The sequence below is a fragment of the Aythya marila genome, assembly GCF_965140915.1.
Source record: "Aythya marila genome assembly, chromosome: 19".
Lineage (NCBI taxonomy): Eukaryota > Metazoa > Chordata > Aves > Anseriformes > Anatidae > Aythya > Aythya marila.
In genome coordinates, this window is record NC_139060.1 from 9,480,521 (window position 1) to 9,503,648 (window position 23,128).

Sequence of the window (23,128 nt, forward strand, 5' to 3'; positions counted from 1 at the left end):
ATTCAGGGCTTGGACACAGCTGAGCGGCCGCTTTTGCACCGTTGGGGCCGTGGGGACCTTGGTGGGATGATGCTGGACCCACTCCACTGCAGAGGGACCTGACACATTTCTGTGCCACCCTCACAGCCCAGCTGCAGAGCCCTCAGCACCGGGGCACGCCAACCCCAGCGGATGCTGAGCTGCTGTGCAGGTGAGGAAGGCGCTGGTTAAGGCAAAGCAGCAGCAGCGGGCCAGGGCCATTCTGGGAGCAAAATTGCAGAAATGGAGGCCCCGAGGTGGGAGCACAGCCCGGGCTCACGCAGAGCCCCAGCAGCCCTCCGCCTCCCTCGGACGAGCCGGGCTCACGCCACGGCAGGTCGCTGCGGCTCCTTCCCTGCCATTGGATCTCCAAACAAAAACAGCATTTGCAGAGTGGTTTGAATTAAGCCTTGGTGGTTAATTACTCCCCCCCCTCCCTCGTTTTGTCCCCAGAACTCTTTCATCGTACCCCGCGCTTCCAAAGGCAGGGAAGGCACTTGGGTGAAACCCCAGGGACCGAAGGGCTCCTGCAGCCACATCCCAGCTGGGAGTTTACAGGGGCAGCACAGGGCGAGCAGCTCCCAGCTCCCAGCTCCCAGCTCCCAGCTCTGCCTTTCTTCCAAGGGCGCTTTGAAAACTGCCCAGAAATCGGGTGGCTTCTTTTCACAGTGTTTTTCTTTCTTTGAAAACAGGAGTGGGAGGAGGGGTTGTATGTTGGCTTGTAGTCTTGGAAACCGAAGCCGAGGAATATTGAATGGAAACCCAAACACGAAGCTGCCTATGAACTCCGGGCCTGATTTTGAGATAGGATCTGCAGAAACGACGTGCGCTGCCTGCAGCTGCCCAGGAGCCTCCTGCAGCCGAGCAGCACGGGGCTGCAGCACATGGAGACCTCAAGACCCAGCCTGGCTCTCGTTCGCTCCCCAAAACAATTCCCAGGTGCCGTTTCCATCTGGAGGTTCAGCTGATAAAATACTGCACATTCATGCTAAATAGAAGTAGCCACAAAAAACATAATTTGAGGCTATTGACTTAATTAGCCTTGGCCAACACTTCCCTCTACTCCCCAGGTCTCCGCTGCCTTTGCTCCAAAATATCTCCTTGGCCAACACAATCAAGCTAAGTAAGCTTGAAGCAGCCATGTGTGAGGTTGCAAGTTCTGCTTCTGTCCTGAAGAAGGGCTAAAGTGGGTCTTTTTAATTATTATATTTTTTGGTATTAGTTGATTCAAAAAATACTATCTTTCCCTACAAACCTTGTCCTTGGTTATTTTAGACCCTCACAGCTACACAAGCACTACTACACTGCCAGCCTTACCATTAATCATGGAGCAGCCCATCCTAATTTAGCTCATTAGAACTCTCTATTATTTTTTTTTTCATCATTTGAGGACCAAAAAAATCAGCTGACAATTTGCCCAGCAGGAGCAATCCGTGGGATTAGCAAACTCCTGATATTTCTCCCATTCCAGTTGCTGTCCCAGAACGGGGAATCCGCTTCCTTATCGAGAAGGCCGCGTGGCTGACGGCCTCGGAGCTGAGGACTGGAGGCTGTTCCTGGAGCTGAGGACCGGAGGCTGTTCCAGGAACGCCAGAGCCTGCCGCGGAGCCCCGTGCTTGGAAGGCGCCGCAGCTCGGCGCATTCCACACGGACACGGTAATGCTCGGCCGTGCTTCGCGCGCTGCGGCGCAGGGGGAGTCGGTGCTCGCTCGAGCCCTCTCCGAGCAAAGCGATCTACCAAAGGGCACGCTGAAACAAAGGTATGGTTGTAATTAGAAGGAGGGTAGCTAAATCCGACGTTCAGCTGCTTTATGCCAGCTGTGCCTTTAAAAGGAAGAGCATTTAGGCGTCGGGTTTCATGTCTTTTTATTGTTTATTTAGCATGAATTTAATCCGTATCCTTTTTTTTCGGCTTAACTTTCTTTGCGTGCTTCCATGCAATTGCATAAGACGTGAAGGGCTTGTAAGTGTTCTTACAGCTGTGCAAGGTTTATATTAATGGAGCCGTTACATAATTTTGACACAGATATGTTATGTACACGTCTGCAGTTCCTGAACTCAGCTCAGAAAATACCACTCCCACCCCCCAAAAAAGAAAAAAAAAAAAAAGAGAGAGAGACAAAAGCCCATTTTATTCCAGGGACAACATGAAAAGGAGTGAAGACCTGGGTGTACTGGTGGCTGTGTGCACACAGAGCAATAAATGTGCCGCTCTCACAGCTCAGCTTGCCTCTGCCTCCTGCAAGGCTGGCTCCTACCTGCTGCAAACGAGCAAAGCTTCGTCTGTGTCGTGTCCACAGGACGCTGCACAGCACCAAGTGGCACCAGGCACTGGCTCCCTGCCCTCACAGGCCTTTGCCACCCAGGCCTGCACCATCCCCAGAGCTGGCTCCGGGCCGTGCTGCGCTGGGATGGGCCCTGGAGCATCCTGCCCTTTCCCCAGGGTATTTGTCCGGCCAGCTGGGAGGCCTCTGCCTTCCTGCACTGCTCCCGTTGGCTCTGATCTCCTGGCTGGAGTGGCACCGGGGGCCCCACAGTCAGTGAAATACTGGCTGCTTGCAGGATTTGAACAAAATCAGTGGAGCTGTTAATGGTAGGATCAAGCTAGGCAAAGGCATGGAGGCTTTGGGTCCCTTGGGAGGCTGCAGCCCTCCACCTGCACGTGCACGCACATTTTTAATTCCTCCCTGCAAGCACAGCTCCTCTCCTGCACACACGTGCTGCCTTCTGTCCCGCACACACGTGCTGTCTCCTCTCCCACACACTTTCTCTTTCCCCAGCTCTCAGCCACCCACGGTTTCACCGTTTCCCCCCTCTGTCTGTCACACCCGAGGAAAACCCTCCTGACTACTTTCGGGTGATAACCGCTCTGCGGGGAAGCTTTTCACAAAACCAGTGGGAGCGGAGCACAGAGGCAGCCGCCCCCCCGCCAAGTGAATCCCCACGGGAGAGGCAGCGAGGGCTGAGGAAAGCTCCCCCAGGTATGGAGCAGCTCCCACTCTCCTGGCAACGAGGCAGAGCGGCCACTATCTTAATCTGCAGCGATCTGGAGATCAGCGGCCTCCTCCCTCTGCTCTGCTCTGGGTGCAGAGGCTCTGAGAGCAGCGGGGCTGATGGTGCCACTCGTGCACCTCCCCGTGACAGATCCAGCTCTGCTCAGGGCCCTGCTCCAGCCGGGGATGGGGGCGATGCTGGAGGCCTTGAGCCGTGCTGGGCAAGGGCTGGGCAGGCAGGAGGGGGGCAGCAGCCTCCCGGCCCCTCTCTGCATGGCTGGGTCAATGCTGGGGATTTGTCTGAGCCATCTCCTTTCCTGGGGAGGAGTAGCACTTAAATGGGTCAATGCTGAAGACACAGCTCCCTCCTGGAGGTCCTCACAACCCTTTGTTCAATTTTCCAGCAAGTCAGAAGCCCATCTGCTGGGTGCCACTCCTTCCATACAAACACACCAACTTCCAGAGCAGAGACTTTAGGGTTTGTTCCCAAAGTTTCCACAGATTCCCTACAGGACTGCAGGCGAGCCACATCACCGCCGTGCCTCTCAGTTGTCTGTTGGCATCCTGGGGTCTGCAGAGCAGGGCTGGTTGTCACCGGGTCACCGGGCAGCGGCAGCACAGCTGGCCCCGTGCTGTGCAAATAAACCTGCCTGGTGCTACTGCAGGAGTGAGGGAGGTTTGCAGCGTGGCTCAGCTGTTCCTGCAGCAAGCTGCTGTCATCATACCTCCGGGTTTTCGGAGCCAATTCCCAATTTCACAGCTAAAATAATACACAAGCCTTTTTTACGTTAGCGAGCTTTATTTAGGAAATAAATAAAATGTTAAGAAAATATGAATGATTGTAATAAATACAGCACTTGTCAAAATTGCACAGCTATGAAAAGCGTAATATTTTTAGGCATATTACTCCAGTGTGGTTAGAGGGTCTGGCACATAACTGGAAAAATATCTTTCTGTGCCTGACAGAACATTTCAAACATGGAAGAGAAAAAAAACTACAGGGGGGGCAAAGAACGTCCAGTTCCTTCCCAAACAACCTTTGACAGACATTTGTTTATGATTTTTTTTTTGTTTTCTGAAATCTGATACTTCATCACAACTAATTATTTAAAAGGATGCTGCCGAGATAGAAATGAGAGATTGAAAAATCTGTTGGTAAGTCAGCAGTCAGGCTGGAGGTTAGTTACAGCACATGACATTTCACCAGCTCTACCAGACAGCTGCTGTTTCCATGGTTTGCAAAATAGCAGTGGACAAACAGTTTCTCCTTTCCCTTCTCATGCAGTGGGCACAATATTGTCTCTCAGTTTTGAGTTCTCAAGTGAGACCTGGGGAATATTGCAGAGGAAAAATGAATATGGTTGCATAAAAGCCCTTCACTCATAAATACACACTTGCCTCTGTCTGCAAGATCAGGCCTTGGGTTTGTGCACTACAGTCCCACCAGCCTTGCAGTCCTGGACGAGCAAGCTGTGCTGCTGGCATGAGTCTGCTGGGAGTTCAGAAACTGCTGCACCAAAACCTGACTCCAGTGATCCTGCCAATCAGTTGTTAAGCAGGGAATAAAGAGCATGGCGCTTGCTGTTTTGGAGGATAAGGTTTAGCATTTGAACTTCATACATTTGCAAGCTTGACTTGATTGTAAAAATAGTCTCTATTCGTTCCTTGCCTCTATTTGAAAAAAAAAAAAAAAAAAAAAAAAAGGATAAAAACATTTCTAGTAGATACATGGAAAAATAAATAAGCAGGAAAAAGATCAGTGCTTCCTAATAAGTCACTTGCCTTGCAGTTTCAGAAGGGACTGAACACTTTAAAACAAAGCTACTGAAGGGTCCTTACCACTGCTTGACTCAGCAGCTCTGGACTCCCCTGGGGTTAACCCTCAGAGCTCCACATTTGAAGTGAAAAGTCAAACTACTCCTTTCAGAAACAGTAGAGGTGATTTCCCCCAGGCACAGTGTCATCTGGTCACATTGCTGATGCAACAGTGCATTTTTTTTTTTTACAGAGCACATAAATATAGGACTAAAATAAATAGCAAGAAATAAATTGTCCAGTAGAAGGATTTCAAGCTACAAATGCTATCCACAACTCACTGCTTTCAAGGTTACCAAAAAGCACAAAGACACCCATACGGAGCCTCAGGGGAAGGAATCAGCCCTTGTCCCTGGCAGGGAACAGCCGAAATTCCACCCCAGAGCTGCAGCCAGGGCAGCTGAGAGGTGCATGGAAGCTCCTGGAAAAGGGAGCCACATGCCTCGGTGCTACTGGAGGATGTGGAAAGCTCAGCCTCATCTCTTGCAACCCTGCAACCTCTCAAGCCAAGGCTGCCAGATGGGAGCTTGGGCTGCGCTCTCTGCCAGAGTGACACCCACACCTGGGCAGGCGTGGGAAGGAGCAGCCCCTCTGTCCACATGTGAATCTGCAGGGGTGCGACTGCAATCTACATCTAAGGCAGGAGTATCAGCTGTTTTGTGAAATGATCACAGTTCTCATTTGCAATAGCACACTCCATGTGGCACTGGGCAAAGCACTCAGCATGCTCAGCAGTAACTGTCGCTAGCGGGCAGATCCAGTTGATCTGAATTAACTCAATGCAGCACAGGCTCAGACTCTGGATTTTGAGTGCACATGAAAACTAACACTATGTCTCAAGCTGATGTTTGTTTGTTTTTTTTTCTCGTAAACTAATGAATTTCAGTGGTCAATTTACCTGACACCCATATTTCAAGATTTAGGAATTTGTTTCTATAATGCATTTAAGGAAAAGTGTGTCTTCTTTCACATAGGCATACTTAGGTGACTGCAATTTGGTCAAAGGGAGGAACATGGGACAGCCACTTGCAACATTCATATCATTCACTGGTCTCTGAAATGAAGCAGAAGTCAAGTCTGGGCGAAATGCATCAATAATATGTTCCCTATTATTTTGGTCAAGCAGCATAAATGTAACCTGAAAAACAGAATGCAGCAATGATGAGTTATTGAACTGAAAAACGAACCAGAAAATATCAGAGACAAACACACAAGCATGCTGCAAAAACAGCTGGATGTTCTATTGATAATTAAGTGCAAACTATAATGAATGTTTCACAAGCTACAAGGCCAATTAATGGGAACAAGGGAGATTGTAACAGTTCCCAAATTAAATATTTAAAACTTTACCATCCATAAAATAAAATGAAATAAAGTAAGTAATTATTTCCTGGTAGAGAATTCTACAATGCAAATACTTTTTTTCTCTCTCTCTCCTGACAATTTAAACAACCCCAGGTTTGGTTCCAGTCATTACATTAATTCCGGTGCTGTTGTTTGGAATCAAAAGAAACAGCTCTGTTGTTTGTATGCAAATATGTAGAAGACAACCTAAATATTAGTATAGGCTCTCAACATTTAATTACCACTTTTATTAATTCACTGTTCTTTAGTTGGAAATGTAAAATACATATAATACTTTTTTAATACAATGAGGATTGAGAACTTTGATTTCTATTTTTTTAACTGTTAGATGGTAGGAAGGCTATTTATATGAAAGGCTTCCAGAATTATTACCATACAAAGGCAAATGCTAGAAGAGATCAGAACCCTGTGCATATTTCCACTGTCTCTCTAACCATTGTTGCCCTTATCAGATTCCACTGAGAAAATGAGAAGGAAAAAAAAAAAGAAAACAAAAGAAAGAAAAGATCAGGCTAAGGTAAGACATCTACAGCACATTTATAAGTGTAACTCTAACCTCACATTTGTAACACCTGTGTTTCAGCAGCAAATGACAATTTTCTTATAAATTGATATTATATATGTATAGCAAGAGCCAGGAAACATTGTGTCTCCTGGTTTATCCCAGGTGGACACAGGTTGGGATACAACAGCCTTGAAAGTGCAGTTATTTCAGTATTCTGGTGTTTGAAAATCCTTCAAGGCAAGTATTGAATCTCAGTAGGAGCAGCTTTCCTTGAGCGCAAATCGCTCCATTCAGTGCCAAATTACCACTCAAAATTAAAGTGCGGCTTATAAGCCATCAGAGAAGAAAATGGGAAAACATTCCAACTTCCACTAAAGTCAAGAGAGAAAGTTCTCTTGAGTTCACTGGGGGAAGTAGTGGGTTTATGCTAGGATCAGATATGAAGAAGTTGCCCTTCTTACCTTGTGTCTGAAAGGCCAAGGGAGCAGAGCATCATAGTCTCCTTTCATAACAACAAAGAACAGCGACACATGGGTTCCTTTTCCTGTCCCATCCCCATTCAGATAAATCCGCAGACAAACCTTGTAGCCATACTTTGCAGTGTAGAAAGCTGAAAAAAAGAACTCCTCATTAGTAAAAACCTCCTCTGAAAATAAGACAAAATGACTGTTTTAGCATATGGAAAAAGATTTGTGTCATGTTTTGGTATTACAGAGATGAAGAAAACATACAAATCAGTACAGCTAATAAGCAATGAAAATCCAGTGGCTGGAATCCTTTAAATGACCCATACCTTGGTGAAAATTCTCTGGTATTAGCCACAGAAGGATAATTTACCTAACCAAATTACTTCTCACACGGGAGGTAACTGCAGCAGAAGACCATTCAGTACCATCAGGCACCAAGGCTGTGGATTAGACAACAGAGATCCAGCAGATGTCACTGCAAGTAGCTGCAGTGGAGGGCAAATTGCAAAATGAAAGCCCAGAACTCTGTGGCAGAGTACATCACAGCCGCCCTGAATACCAAGCAGGAGGGCATGAGGTCTTCATACAAACAGCATCTTAGGAGCTCTCCTTAATAGCTCCCTGGAGTTATTTTAAAGCACTTCCTGCCCATGAGGAGAAAGGAGTGTCATTCTAGAGAAATCAGTGGGTTTTCTACAGGACCGAGCTTTGCTAACACACGTATAGGTTGTGTTTTACCTGGTGAGTACAAACTGACTGTTCTTCCCGTCACAGAGTCCTGTAACTTCCGGCCAACGTCTGTTATTTTCCACAGAAAGACCCCGTCGTAGGATGCTTGCTCAGAGAACAGAAGACTCTTATGAAGATTGCTGAGGCCTGCGTCCTTCTGGGTCAGGCACCGGTGCAACTCTGCAATCTAGAAAAAAAACACACAGTTCTCAACCAACCCCACTGCCCAGGCTGATGTGCTGTAAAAGCAGCAGAATTGTGCAAATGTCCTCATTTTCTGAAGGGTCTCCTCTGAGTTCTTTTGGCAAATTGTTAACATTCACAACTCTCAGGAATAGCCAGAGAAAGAACTGCCTAAACACAAATTTAGATAAAAAAAATATTAGAGATCCCCATTTGAAAATTTATCCAAAACAAGAAAAGGATCTTGTAGATGTGTCTAGAACTTAACACTTCACAGCTTCAATTCCTGTGCTCATTTCTATCCCCGTCTCTACATCATCTCTCTCTGACATGTGTTAAGTATGTCATCTACACAGCAAGCACACAGGTAATGTTTATCATAAATATTTACCTTCAGTTCAAGGCCCCGTATTATATTTTGATCAAGTTCACTCTGTCTCCGAAAGGCTGTGATTTCCAAGTTAGAGGTTTCCACTTCCTTATTGAGCACTGACACAATATTCTCAAACACATGTAGCTTATTTTCTAGCTCAGAAATCACTTTCTCCCTCACAAGGTGTTGCAGAATGGAATCATCTTCAGGAACAGAAGATCCAGGAAAACAGTCTATTTCCAGATCCCCATTGATTTCCAGACTGCCTGGGATCTGCAGATCAGGGATGCTTTTTTCTGTAACATTCATGTTCAGCTGTGATGGTGGGATGAAACCATTTGCAGCTTTGGAAACAGTGCACAAGCTTGCCTTCAGTTGCTTTATGTGCTGCAGCAGAAGCAGCATGTGGGCCCCAACTGCAGTTTTTTCATGCTCCTTCATCTTCTCTTTGCTTCCCTGTAAGAAGACATGATTAATACTCTCTACACAGCTACTGTAACTGGCCAAATCAAGCCATGTTCCCTCTAGCTTCTTGGGAGAGACAGGGATGGGAGGACTGCAAGATACAGGCCCAGCTACAGAGCAGCAGACTCTCTTCAGAGACATGGAGAGTGGAAAACCAACAAGCCTCCTAATGATCAGTTTAGGGTACGTGTTCATATGTGTGTTTGTGTTACATAAAAAGAAAACAGTTGTCTACGATTTATGTATTAAATGGGATACCAGGCAGATTACTGGCAAGATTCTCAAATAAGCCAGTATTTAATACATACACCGTCCACAGAAGATCAGGCAAGGCAGCAGCTGCAAACTAAAATTCAGAGAAGACCTATTACTGATTTAAGAGGTGTTACCTCTTAACATCCAAAACAGAGTGGGACGGCACATCTGATAACCCAGCAGAATTGTAATAAACATCCATTTTTATCTGAAGTCAGTGCAGTGTACAGGCCAGAGAACAAACCTTCCTGAAGGCAGCAGTTTTACTTACCCTAAATGAGCAGCCAACTTCAGAAAATCGACATCCATCCTTGTTGATCAAGACTGTAGAGTGGTTCTGTTGAAAAAAAAAAAAGGCAAGAAAATAATCAAATACCAATTTCAATTCTTTTATCTACCTACAAACACCTCAGCCCCATCCTCGGCAGCTACATGTATAAATCAGGTTAATTCAAGTCAAGGCATTGCCACAGCTTACAGTGTCTGACCAGTTCTGAAAACTCATTGATAAATCAACCAAGAGTGCGGTGGATTGGAAGTTTCTTGGAGGCAATCTGGCAGTTAAGTGCCTTTCTAACATACTGATGTAACAGAGTTTAGCAAGCCACAGTGATCCCCTAGTAACAACTTCCCATAAATAATATGGCAATAAGCAAGGTGTCCCACCACAGCCGTGCACACAGCCACTTTAACACTCTTCCTGCTCTTAGAGAAAGCACAGAAGAGCTGCATCTTGCAGCAGGCCCTGGGAATGAACAGATCTATTGGACCAAAAGCTCTGGCTGGCACAAGAATTTAGTTCCTTTCACAACCAAAAGCACCTGTCTTTAAATACACTGTTATACAGCATATGCTTCTTTCAGTCAAATGGGTCTTCCTGAATACTTGAAAGGAAACAAACACTTCCCTGGCTTTGGCAGATTAATTTAGTGAGGTAACTGTGGGGGCAGAAAAGAGAAGCTATACATGAGAGCTATGCTGGGATGTAAAAAGCATCCAGATATAACTGCCATGTCTGAAGATGTTCTCAGATGATCAATTAATCTACATGAACAAGTGATACTTCCATGAATTGAAATAAAGTTGTACTGTTTTCACTCATCTTTTACCTACCTTTTCCTTTGATGATGTTTCTGTTTGCACACGTTTCTGTTCCCTACATAAACTGCCTTCACAGGAATGTTTCTGTCATTAAAACAAGAAGAAAGGAATTGAGCACATTATTAAAATCGCTGAGCATCTTTACTTAGGAGTCTTTGAAACGTTGCTTCTGTTTGGGAATGCTACTCCCATTTCACAGAAAATGAAGGTCAGAGGGGCTTTTCTACAAGAAATTCTGTGCTATGGAAGAGTTTGCAAGAAGTTTCTTGCTTCCTTCCTGGAAGGTGTGGATTTAAAGAAGAGAAAAAGAAAGGAGAGTAACTTCCATAGGAGCACTACGAGCTCTGCAACACATGGTACAAAACCCTGCACCCCTGTCCAGACAGTGACCACTCTTGACCTCACTGCTCCATAGACTGCAGTGTTTTCAGGCTTCTTTTCAGGCAGAATAACCTTCAGAAACGTGGGACTTAAGCACATCTGTTAAAAGTGGGTGCTGTTGTCCCCTCTGCAAGGAGTTGGTTGCACAGGGGACGGATTCAGTGGTTTCTTAAGCTCAGCTTCTCATCTGATCAGGCAGCTCAGCTCAGCAGGTATGTTCAGTGACACATCTCCAGATGCAACACCCATTAAATGAAAGCACAACGTGTGATCTGTTACTTATGAGGCCCTGAGTTCTCGGAAATTACTTACAGATGCCTTCCAAGGTCATCCTGGGAAATCTGATACAAGATTGGCAACGTACAAGTCTTGCCCAGTTCAAACCATAGCATGTACAATCACACACGCATGTGTATGTTCACACATATGTACACCCAGTGGCATGCAGGTGGATTATGGAACAGAAAGCAAATACATGGGAAAACCAAACACAAACTCAACTTCCATTGGCTTCACATAGTTCGCTCAGTGTGCAGACCCTTCTCAGGTTCTGCTTATTAACATTTTGAAGGCAGGGATCCAAATTTTCCATCATGATGTAGTAATGCAAAATGCATTAGTGCTAACATGAGACTTCCTGCCTTTCCTGGCTTCAAGGAGGGGAAAGTAATCCTCCTGCCATTGGTTCAAACTACAACTGTAACTTGTGTATTTAACACAGCAACTGTCAGCTTTCAACCCAAACTACACAAGGGGGTTACCTTTAATCTTTATAAATGCCTTTGCATGCCAGTACATTTCCTATAGTCTGGAATTTTTTGTTGATAAAGCCATTTCGGCAGCCCTCAAGTCCTTCCTCTGAAAAGAGTCCGGAGGTTTCTCTTTTGATCCCCAGAAATAGACAGGTCTTTTTTCCACTCTTTAATTTATTTTTGCATACTCTGTATCTTAGGTATTGCACAGCGTGTGTCTTTACTCCTTACTTGCTGCTCTTTCACTCCTTCAGATCCCCGACTTCCTGAAGGGAAGAGAGGCTGGCGGGAAGTTTGTTTAAAATATGGGACTGCAAAAGCCATGAGACCAACAACTGATTAGCTAAGGTGGAGAGAGTGAGAGCAGTGCCCCAAACTTCCCGGAGGACTGGGGATATACACACAAACAAGCAAAATTCATATGCCACATAACTATAAATTTAATAAGGCAGATCACATAACCAGTGGAATTCCAGTTTTATGAATGTTAGCTAGGGCAGGCAGTGGAAGATCAACATTTCAAGGCAAATCCCCTGCCAAGCTTCTTAACTAAAAATTAGTAAGATAGCTAACCAGAATGAGGAGGAGGAAAACAGTTTGTCACTTCAGGAAAATGAAGCTTGCTGAGGTAGATCTGCAGCGCCACAGAGCTCAAGAAAAAGAAAGGTGCTCAAGGAACAGACTCACAGCTCAAGTTTCAGAAGGTTGCACTTTCAGAAGGTTGCAAGGGATTAAGTGTTGCCACCTCCTGGTATCTGCAGTCTCTCTGAAACAGACACTGGATTTACCACTGGTAAAATGTGCCTGGGTCCAGATACTCTTCTCTCTCCACAAGAGTTGCTGAGATATGAAGAGCGCATGCAAAAGCTTCTTAAGCTTGTTTTAGAACGAGTGCCTTCTTCGTACTCCATGAAGGACTGCTACCCCCATATGTTGGGTGTATCTCATGGCCCAGTATTTGGAAAGGCTTACATCTGTGACAATTATGGCATATAAAGCCAGCCACTGCTATTCACATCAGGCTACACTTCTGAGATACTCACAACGCTCCTGCTATGTAGGTCTTAACATCACTATGCCCCCACTCCAGGGCAAAACTCCAGGACTGGCAACTATTCTCTCTGCATTATCTGGAGGGCTCAGCATTCATCCTGCTCTACCCCAGAAGAGTGCTGTCCCAGCAACACCTTCCCAGACGAGAGCCCACGGGGTCACGAGCTAGGTGGGGCTGGGATGAGAAAGCTTTCAGAGGTTTCAAACTGAAACGCATGTAGTGGTGTTAGCAAGGGTGGGTCTCTCTTATTCAAGCTGCTATTGCTTTGTCCCAGGAGTTTTTAAAGCACAAAATGCCCTAAACAGAAGGTGATGCACTTCCACCATGAGGCTGAGAAACGTGCCACTGATGCTGTATCTTTGGCAATCTCTTTGTATAGCAGCTAATTTTCTAACACCTTTCACCTGCCCCACCATACCATTTCCTCCTTCGGCAACACAGAGCAGTTTCTGTTAGCTCCTTTGATGCCCTCAGACCACCCCCAGAACTTGTACCGCTTTGCACCTTCAAAAACTGGGGAAAAATGAAGAGCATCTTTAAAAATGTTAAAATGAGCACACGAAGTCACTTAAAATCTGCAAGTACCAATGCAGGTTGTTGCCCTGCTTTCATAATACCTAATAGAAATACTATCTGATGAAAGGAAAAAAAAGAAAAAGGCAATTTTAATTTGAATAAAAAAACAAGACTCTTTTCAAGATCTCTTCCCTGTAACTGTCTGTGGTTCTTTATCATATCTACCTCATACTGGGAGACACACTTTGACACTGGAGCTAAAATGGGGACTACCCGAGCCCTGGCTGAGCACACAGGTATTTCCCCCTCCCTGCTGTAACATCACAAGCAGACTATCAAATACACATCATTTTTCGCTTGAATACATACATGGAAAAAATAGCAAACTCAGAAGAATTAAATTTTCTCTACATGCAGCAGCATTCATGAAATCAGGATGAAAAATATCATGATAGATTATTTAAGCCATTAATATAAAACCATTATTTGAAACAAATAAATGTTCTCACTTGGTATTCACTACTGGATAGGCTCCGCTTGCACTTCTGACACACTGTCACATTATTGACACATCCGTCTTCCAAATGATCTGCAAGATTCTTTCTCATTACCATGTGTCCACAGCCAGTGTGACAAGGGATTAAAGCATATTCACATAAACTCTGATGCTCCTGGAAGTTAAAAGTTGCAAACCAAAATGTTAACTGTGGAGAAACATAAATAGCTTGCATTCTGCCAGCTTTGCTTTACATTTTTTCTAAGCTCGGGTAAAGTCCCACTCTATATCATTACCAAGATTAGTGTTGAAAAATCCACCATCTTTACCGGGGCTTTTTTGATAATTTGTAACTTAAAAAAATATAATAATAATAATAATAATAATAATAATAATAATAATAATAATAATAATAATAATAATAATAATAATATATTTTAAAAAAACTTTTGATAGATTCAAACATGAGCTCTCTCTGGAACTGCTCTGACTGACAGGATGAATGTGGTTAGCCTGCTGACATTTCTATGTAGCATAAAAGAATGGTCATCTGACACCTATGCAACAGTTAGGATACAACTCTCATCTATATTTTAAATAACTTCTAAAACTTTTCATTATTTGCATCTTCTCATCTCAACAAGAAAACTGTCAGCATCTTCTTTCATGACTACATCCAACAGGTTCACTTTCATTCTTAAAAACACAGTATTCCAACATAAAATATTTATTCTGGCCTCTTCTACTGAATATTTGGCACTGTGTCACAACTGATTTTGTCTTTAGAGGGAGATGGCTGTCCCCTACAGAACTGGCTCAGACATGCCAATTTCAATCACACGCTCAACTTTCAAATTCATTTTGCCATGTATTCGTGCTGAGAGGGGCTCCAGTTTTCAAAACTATGAAGCTGAGAAAACTGGGCAGACTTTTTTTCCTTAAAGAGGAATGCACTCAAATAGAAAACTCGTGCAAAATTAGTGAAGACAAGAAAAGGCAGCAGCACCTCAGATGCTTATTGCATTCACAGGCATCCATGGTACATGGCAGACTCCCTGTTATAAATACAGAAAGGCACCCTGTTCCTACAGCAGTGGTCCAAAATAAAGCTGCTTTAGCATCATGAGATTTATCTTCATTTTTTCATGATTCTGTTTTGCATGTCGGATTCACAAACCCTGTCCATCTAAATTTTTTATCTGGGGCATTTCACATCTGCCTGAAAAGAATGATGAATGCATTCAATCAATTGGAATCATATGCACAGGATGAAATTATTTCTATTTAAAAAAATACTGAAGATATTGCTCATAACAATGTCCTGGAAATTGAAGTATTTTCATGCTACTGCTTGTAGCATCTTTGAATTTAAATAATAAGTAAACTCTACAGAAAATAAATATAATAAAAAACCATAGCTGACACATTTGAGCAACGTTAATTTCACAATCATTCAGGATGTTCTGGATTTGATCAAAGCTCTGTTAAAGTAATGAGATGTTTTGAGATACTCTGTTGGTATGAATCATGATATCTTTGTTGATTCTTGTGAATTTGCACTAATCCGTGTTTGCTGAGAAACTAGTTTTATTCTTCTTCTGTCCACATTCAAGTAAAAACACATTTTAATTTAAAGAAATTGCCTTTAAACGTACTTCAAAATTTTTCATAATACCAGACCAACTGCATCCAGGGGTCACACAGTGTACTTTGAGTTCAGAAATCTCTTTATTAATGGCAGCATCACCAAAAGCCTGGAAAGCAAACACAGTAAGGAAAAATCACTGGGCAGAAAGTACTCCAGCATGCATTTTTGTGGTAGGAATTATCGAGACTTCAGATCTTGATAAATCCCTTCTTTTTTTTTGTTTTATTTACTCTACTACCATAACACTTTCCTATTTAGCAAGTATTCTGATGTTAGTAGAGGCAAATAATTATAATTTCTTTGTTATGATTCTAAAATAAATTATTTGATGCATTATAAATTTATTGAAAAATGCATGGCCAACTATAGCTTTTATTTCAAGTTCCTTTTCACAGAAGCCTGAAATACATCACGTGCAATGAATGTGCTGATGTGATCCTAACTATAGGGTGCTGCCATGTGCGACTCTAATGAATGCATTTCATTATTGGGGTCATTAACACCTCCTAAAGTGCTGTAGAGAGGACTTGAGTCTGTTCTGCAGTGAGACTACATTTCTCAGACCAGGCTGTTTCCATTTAGTATGGCACTGTGTACTAAAGAAATGTAAACCACATGTGAGATTTTTTATTATTTATTTTTTTTTTTACTACTTAGCTGTTTTTTTTTTTTCTTACGCTGTGAAGAATTGTGAAATTATTCAGCAAATGATAAAATACTTCACATTTTTAATATTACCTCTTGCACAATCAAAATAGGTACAGTGACACAAGAACAAGACAGTGGTAAGTGCACAGTAAGAGGACAACAGATTTCCTATGTAACCTAACGAAGAGCAAGTCAGGAATTGGAGGCCGGGGAGGGGGTCTCTACATATAAAGGGGGAAAAAACATTTATAAATGATGTCTACACTTCAGTGAGGTTACTGAAATTCTACACAATGAGTTAGAAAAGTTAGCAAATAAAATTATCAGAATCAACATTGCTGTTTGTCTTTTAATCTAGACACAAATGTTTGTAGTCATCTACATTCGTCATATTAAATCATGTAAAAGAAGCACAACCAGCTCTATGAATGGTAACAAGGAAATAAATTTATATATGCAGAGTCTAATAGAAACTCCTTTCCTCTTCTCAACCTGTAAACAAAGTCTACCTCTGAAGAATTTCTGCACACAGATCACAAACAACTCCACAAATAAGAAATTAAAAAAAAAAAACACAACCCCCCCCCCACACACACACACAAAAAAAAAACTAATAGGCTGTACAAACACGTGTGGCTCCATCTGCATGTATGGAAGATATTATGTAGTAAGCCAGCAATTAGTGAAAGCATACCAGCCCCAGCCTCTAAAATATTCTAGTCTAATTCATGATCAAATCAATGAAATTCAAGTTATCAAGCACATGGTGGCTTTTTTCCCCATGTCATAAGAAAAAAACTCAAGGAATTTCCTGACATTACTAAATAGATCTTTTAAAATATATTTAACTACAGGGACAGTCCCAGCAGTGCCAGGGTTTCTTACTGCTGTGTGCATTCCCTGTGCTTTTTGTTTCACACTTGGAGTTGGTAAATCACTCTGGACACAGCTCTGTTAAAAAACAAGGCAGAAAATCCTCCTCTCTTCTTTTATCCGCACAGGTCACTGCTTTGAAATACCCGCAGAACTTCTTGCCCTCCTATCTGGGAACATAAGCTTGCACGGAACTTTGTTAGGGGCCTGAGTCAGACCCTCGTACTGTAAATGAGATGACTCTCACTGACAGTAAAGTGTTCTGGGTCAAACAAAAGGAAACAGAAACTATTTCTCTCTGATTTGCTATATTGCAGTTGGACGTCTCCCTCTCGTTTTAGCCATTTCAAAGGAAGATGTTGGTGCAGGTGCTGCCAGTGGCTGTTGTGGGACACCACAGACGCCTGGTTCTGTCTGTCCCAGAGCTCACTGCAGCTGAACCAGGATCTTCCACTGCTCTAACACAGCGAGGAAGGGAGAGCCACAAAGGGGTTTGAGCTCAGTGCAGAGTAGAGAATTGCCCCCTAAGCAAGCTTCATGAATGACAGCAGATAGGGTGTGAGCAGAGTTGTAGGCGGATGCCCCCCACTCCTCTGACTGACTTCAGTGGCAGATGCACACCAACTGATCCTGAAGAGCACCAGGGCAAGGCTTGAAGTACATGTAGTATGCCAACAGTTCATAAATTAAGAATATGATAGGGAAGGTATGGAAGATCATGGGATAAGATAAAGCAGATACACCTCTTGATAGGCCCTTTTATTTCCTCTTGTGTAAGTATCTTATTTAAAATATAAACATATAAACAGATAGCATAGGGAATAAACATTAAGCAAAACCACAGTAAAGGTAAAGCAGAGATTAACCAGGATAAGATATGGAGCAAAGAACAAACCTGCTATACAGTCTTTATTACTCATGTTGTTCACAAACCGTGGATCATTTGTTGTAAATTGATCTGCACAGGCAGATCCTCGTGCTTTTGTGGTGACTGACTTCATGTGGACTCTCAACAGGCATAAGAATCTGCCCAGACAGATCAGTTTGCAAGAGTGGGGCCCTGTTTACTGTAACCCACCCACAGATCTTGCAAAAAGTCCCGAAAGACTTAGGGAGAATCCTGTACCAGAGAAATCTGAAAGTTATAAAAAATTAACAGTCAACATAGAAGAAGAATTTCATAAGGGTTTAGCTCTATCTATCTGTGGTTCTATGGTGCATGAAATTCTGTTACCAGGAAATTTACTGCAGAATTGAAGATTTTTTCTGAGATTTTACTGACTTCAGTGTTAACTGCAGATTCATTATTTTGCTGCAGTCAGTTACTATATTTTGCCTTTTACTTCACTGCCAGCTGACTCTTGGGTTTCATTCTTTCCTAACAAATTCAGACAGAATGTGTATCTCTTGGTATTCCTGCCCGGAATTGGAAAGGAAGGAAGAAGATGAGCTGGTACTGAGCCCTGTGTTTGTATTCAGGATAAAGGATAGCGCAGTGACATGCCTGGAAAATCACATAACAGCAGAAGAGATCTGCAGCATTACATTACAGATGAAAATTATGCAAGCCAGTGCATAATTTTTATCAATGATTATGTTCAGCTCTAAGTTTTCCACTCTTTTCTCCAGATATCCCGGCTGTCAAAGCACTCTCCAGGCAATTCAGCTGGTTAGCCTATACTCCAGCTTCTTCTCTGAGTGACAGCTCTAACCTGAAAGTTCAGTAACATGTCTGAAGGGTGCAGAGAAACTTGCCACCCCCAAGTGGGAAAGCCACTACGATACTTACTAAGGATAGTAAGTAACAGCTAAGACATTATTACAAGTAGGAAAGCACAGGTTAACGGAAGGCAATAAAGGTTAATTATACAGAACAGTGGGGAATTTTACACTGCAGAACTGAACAGAATTGAAAAGTCCTAAGGATGCCATTACACCTTTTAAAAACAAAAACTTTGGGAAACTCAAATGACTGAAGCACAAGTTAACATTCTCTCCTAAATTATATTTTAATGTTGACTACAGAGGAAGTGATTAATGTTGACTACAGGCGGTGATTAATGATAAATTAATGAACTGGTAACTACGACTTACCCTTTCTTCTGCCAATAGGCTTCCTTCACTTAAAGTACTGGGATCCTCCTCTTTACATTTCTGGCAAATTGGATTTTTATTGTTTCTGGCAAAAAGAATAAACAATCAATTAGTTAACTGTAGTTTAGGATGTCTTTGTATACACACTGAAATAAATTAAAATGTGGAAGTAATTTCTACTCAGAATCCATAACCTTTGTTCATTAAAGGGCCGATTTTTAAACACACTGAGGTAAACAAACAAACAAAACCCCTGCTATTCCATTCCTCGAGATCAGAACCAGGCCCGTACATTTTATCTGTATTTCACTAAAGCAGCAGCAGCTTGGATCATGAAAAACAATAAAGCTGGGAACCTATTTAGCCAGGACTGCAACCCTGTCACCATATCTTGACTGCTTCTGTTTTCCAAAACATCAAAGCTCAAGTCAGCTCATATACACAGACATGTACTGCAATTTCACCTCCCACCTGTAGGGCAGACAGGAACTTTTCCAAAGGCTCTGAATCAAGGTGTAATTCTTGAAAGAAAAGGGAGGACAGAAGCACGTATTTAATCATAACAAATACCCACCTAGCTCCTGGTTTCAGGATAATGGCTGTCATTGTTTGTCATTAATGGCAACAGCACCTTAATATGTAGTGATCTAGCTGAGTTATTACATTTCAAACTCTAAGATAATGTTTATTAAAATCCCATCCCATCACTTACCAAAGGACTGTAAACTCCTATGATAGTATTAAGTCAGCCTTGCACTAATTGTTCAAAGTTAAACCAGTACTGTTATGTTGCAATTACACACAGGAAAACTGACACTTTTCAAACTGTAATCCAGCCTTTCCCACCCCATAGACATCCACACTGGAAACAAGGAAGGAGGCAGAGACCACCCCGTGTTCCCTGGAGGTAAGTACTTCCAGACTGTACAGTGTCTTCAGACCTGTGGGCCAGGCAGCCACAGACTCTCACCTACTGAGCACAGTGGCACTGCACAGGGTAAGTGCAGCCACAGAATGGGTCACAGCAGTGTGACCCTTTGTAGCAAGGACCTACCGTACAATCCACGACAGGCAGGCTGAGCAGTATCTATGCCCACAGAGCGTTTGCAGGGCTTTCTTCAGAATATTATTGCAGTTGCTGCACAGGTACTTCTGATCAGGTGCATCTTCACAGATGTTAGTGGGATATCCAAAAGGAAATTCATTTTCATCAGGAGAAGAGCTGGGGACATCCTGCGGGCCTCTGCTTGATTTCTCAGCCATTTGAAGTAAACTACTGTCAAAGATGAGGAAAAAATAAAAGGTGCTGAAACGAGGAGACACACGCTCACTTTGATGTGAGAGAACACATCAGGCATCAAAGTCCTCAAAGCAGCTCCAAATCTGTGTAGTAGTCTAGTGATCTGTTTAATTGACTCTGTAGCTGACATGCGTGACTAAATGTCACAGCGGGGTTTGACGAGGTACCAGCAGGAAATTACTGTACAGATTTAAAATTTCCCTGAAACACAATATGAAAATGGACAATACATTAAACAAAAGTCCAGGGTTTTCTTCCCACAGTTTTTCAGTTTGTAGAAAGATGAACTAAACAGTCCCATCATCTTGATCCCATCTGTCCATGACACACAAAAGAATTTCCTGTAGAGTAAATCCCCAACAACATTCAATTTCCAGCAGCCAAAATTTGAGATTTTACTTTATAGATGCAGAAATTGAGCAATTGATATGTCTTTAATGACTTTCCTTAAGTCTTAACACTAGTGGCAAAATAAACAAGGAAATCTCAAGTCCACAAAAAGTTTAACACCTGTGCTCTAACCAGAAACACCTAAAGCCACACGTGAAAAGGTATAAAGCATGTTCAGCACAGGTTTTGGTTAACAAGAGGGGTGCAGTTGAATACTTTTGGATATGCAACCAGAAGTGATTCTGGTGGTCTCCACAGTTGCTTGGAAAGTTCAAGACAGGTTTTTACCCAGGGGCCTGGCATATTTGGAACATGAATCTATTGAAGACTTTTTTTTTTTTTCCCTTGACAGTACTGACACAAAATAACTTATCTTAGTATCTTAGTACCAACTTTGACTTTATTAAAAGTAACACTACCAAGTGTGAAAGCAATGGAATCAATATTTAAGTTGACTGGACTCGAGGTTTGTGCTCCGTGGGTGCCAGGTTGCCCTAAGCAGACTTGCCTTGCCTACATGTCCACACTGTGGTTCTGGGGCACCCTGCAGCCCCCTGCACTGCGCCAGCACACAGCGAGAGGCTGGGATGGAAGCGAGTGCAGCTGCCACCTGGTAGAGAAAACCATAACGATGGGAGACCCAAATTCAGCTCCGTCCCCTGTCTGAGGGGACTCAGACTGACATCTCCCACCTTCCCTTCACCATTGCAGCAATGCAGGCACTTTCCACACCTCCCGTGTAAGCTGTTTGCTCTGTGGGGACGAACAGCCAGACCTTTGGGCCAGGCAAGGCACAGAGACAGCGGTGTGACTGTGACACCCAGCACACAGGGCATCATCCCCAGGATTTTAAATACTTCCTTGAACAGCATTTTGTTTTCTGGTTCAGGCAATTCACTTGGCCTCTCTAGGCACTCAAAAGGGAGGCGAGCAACAAACGCAGCGCTGCCAAACCTCTCAAGAACCCAAAAAATGAAAGCCTGCAATGCTAAATGTGACAGAAACCGCACCGCTAGCTAATGAAGCCCTGTTACGGGCGTAACTGATGGGCACCCGGTGACAGCAGGCACAGAGGAGGACGCTGCCAACCACCCACAGGCTTTGCAGGGCCGGCCTCCTCCTCCTCCTCCTTCCTCCTCCTTCCTCCTCCTCCTCCTCCTCACCACTCCACCCGCCAGGCCCGAGGATGCCGAGGGGCAGCGGGCGTCCCCTCAGCGGGGCCGGGGCGGCCTGAGGCGGGGCCGGGGCCCTCCCTTCTTCCTTCCTTCCCTCCCGCTCCCCTTACCTGAGCCCGCGGGGCCGGGGCCGGGGCCGGGCCCCTCGGCACGCAGCGGGGAGAGCCGCGGGGCCGGGCGGGGAGCGGCGTGAGGCGCCTCGGGCCGCCCCGGTGGGGGCGGTGGCGAGGCCGGGCCCTGCCCGCCGGGGGCGGCTGAAGCGGGCGTGGAGGCGGCCCGGGGAGCCCCGGGGTGTGTGGGGGGCAGCTCCGGGCCTGTCCCCAGCGAGGAGCTGAGGGAGTGAGCGTGGAAAGGCCCCAAGGGATCAAAGTCCCCTCAGGACAGCTAAAAGATGGAGTGCGTTAGGTGTGGTGGTGGTGGTGGGTCCTGAAAGCGGTGCCGTTGTGGCTGGGTGACACCGCGACCTGGCCCCGTAGCTCACAGTGCAGGGCTGGAGTGAAAGCTGCACCCCGAGCACCTCCGTCTGCTCTGCTTGGGGGAAATGCGAGTGCTCAGAGTAAAGCTGGGTGCCTGAATTTCCTCCTGGGGATCCTCCCCGTGCCTCTGCCCTCCAGCTATTCTCAAATGCAGTTGATATTCGTAACAAGCTAACACAAAGCCAGTTAACCAAGGTATGCAAATCCTTCTCAGATGCTCATAGCGCAGGGAAGATTTCTACAAAAGGAAGTTTCACTATCAGGATAAGGCAAGTTTACACCGAAATCACATGTTGCAACCGCATGGACTATGATTCAGTCAGAAGAGACTTTCAGATGCAAATCTCTTAGTTCTTCCCTGTGAAAGAAATTTGGGAAATACCACTGGGGGGGACTCCTAGCTGACAACTAAAGGCAAAAAGAGGAGCTGGTGCTCTAGATGCTTCGCTTGGTTTGCTGCGCTGCAGCACTTAGAGCAGCGCTTGCATCCAGGTAGCTTATGCCAGCCTGCAAGGTTATTTATCAGTGAGTGTCCAACTGAGCTCTGATACCTCCGTTAGTGCCACATGTGGAATAGCTGCCCTGGGTGATTGTCTCCCCCACATAATTGCAGATTACCAAATACAAAACTAACCAGAGCTGTATTAAATAATAGCTTGGAAAGTGGGGATATTCTGGGAACCAGGGAGAGCCCTCATTATGTAAGTGAACGCTGTAGTGCTTTGTTGCACTGCTAGAAGAAACATTGGAATTAATTCCCGAACTTTTTTTTTTTTTTTTCTCCTCACATTGTTATGAATACATATTCATAACAATATTCATGTGTTTTCACAAAGAAAAAAGGAATATTCATCAGCTCTGCTCACACAGCTGTGTGTGACTCAGCTTGTTTGCCTGGCTGATATAGCAACATGTATTCATTTACATGTGTTCCCTTACTGCGCGCATGCTGGGTTTAGTGAAGATTTCCCAGCAAAGAATTCCATTAAACTTCTACATTTTTGTCTCAAAAGGACAATGTCAAGCAAAAGAGGAATAAACAAAGCATTTTTTGAG

The 23,128-nt window shown here is 44.0% G+C and overlaps 1 protein-coding gene across 2 annotated transcripts; it reads right to left on the reverse strand.

The window, feature by feature from the left end:
• Positions 1-3,803: 3,803 nt before the first annotated feature.
• Positions 3,804-21,842, reverse strand: TRAF1 (TNF receptor associated factor 1). 2 transcript variants are annotated; one of them, XM_082775691.1, is made up of 11 exons: positions 21,707-21,842; positions 19,786-20,007; positions 18,732-18,816; positions 15,124-15,222; positions 13,482-13,643; positions 10,282-10,353; positions 9,440-9,505; positions 8,467-8,904; positions 7,902-8,079; positions 7,158-7,306; positions 3,804-5,964 (listed from the first exon to the last, which is right to left on the reverse strand). In XM_082775691.1, exons 2-11 carry the CDS (start codon positions 19,992-19,994, stop codon positions 5,746-5,748), a joined length of 1,677 nt encoding a protein of 558 aa, XP_082631817.1. In that variant the 5' UTR covers positions 19,995-20,007; positions 21,707-21,842; the 3' UTR covers positions 3,804-5,745. The 2 variants fall into 2 exon arrangements, with proteins under 2 accessions (XP_082631817.1, XP_082631816.1); XM_082775690.1 differs by having other exon boundaries at positions 19,786-20,232; positions 21,707-21,730.
• Positions 21,843-23,128: the final 1,286 nt, after the last annotated feature.

Excerpts from the sequence above, each read along its gene's own strand:
- TRAF1 (XM_082775691.1), bottom strand. The coding sequence starts at position 19,994 with ATGGCTGAGAAATCAAGCAGAGGCCCGCAGGATGTCCCCAGCTCTTCT. Across the intron at positions 13,644-15,123 it reads GTATTATGAAAAATTTTGAA|GAGCATCAGAGTTTATGTGA; the intron begins GTACGTTTAAAG and ends TTTAACTTCCAG. Across the intron at positions 8,080-8,466 it reads TACGGGGCCTTGAACTGAAG|ATTGCAGAGTTGCACCGGTG; the intron begins GTAAATATTTAT and ends TTTTTTTTCTAG.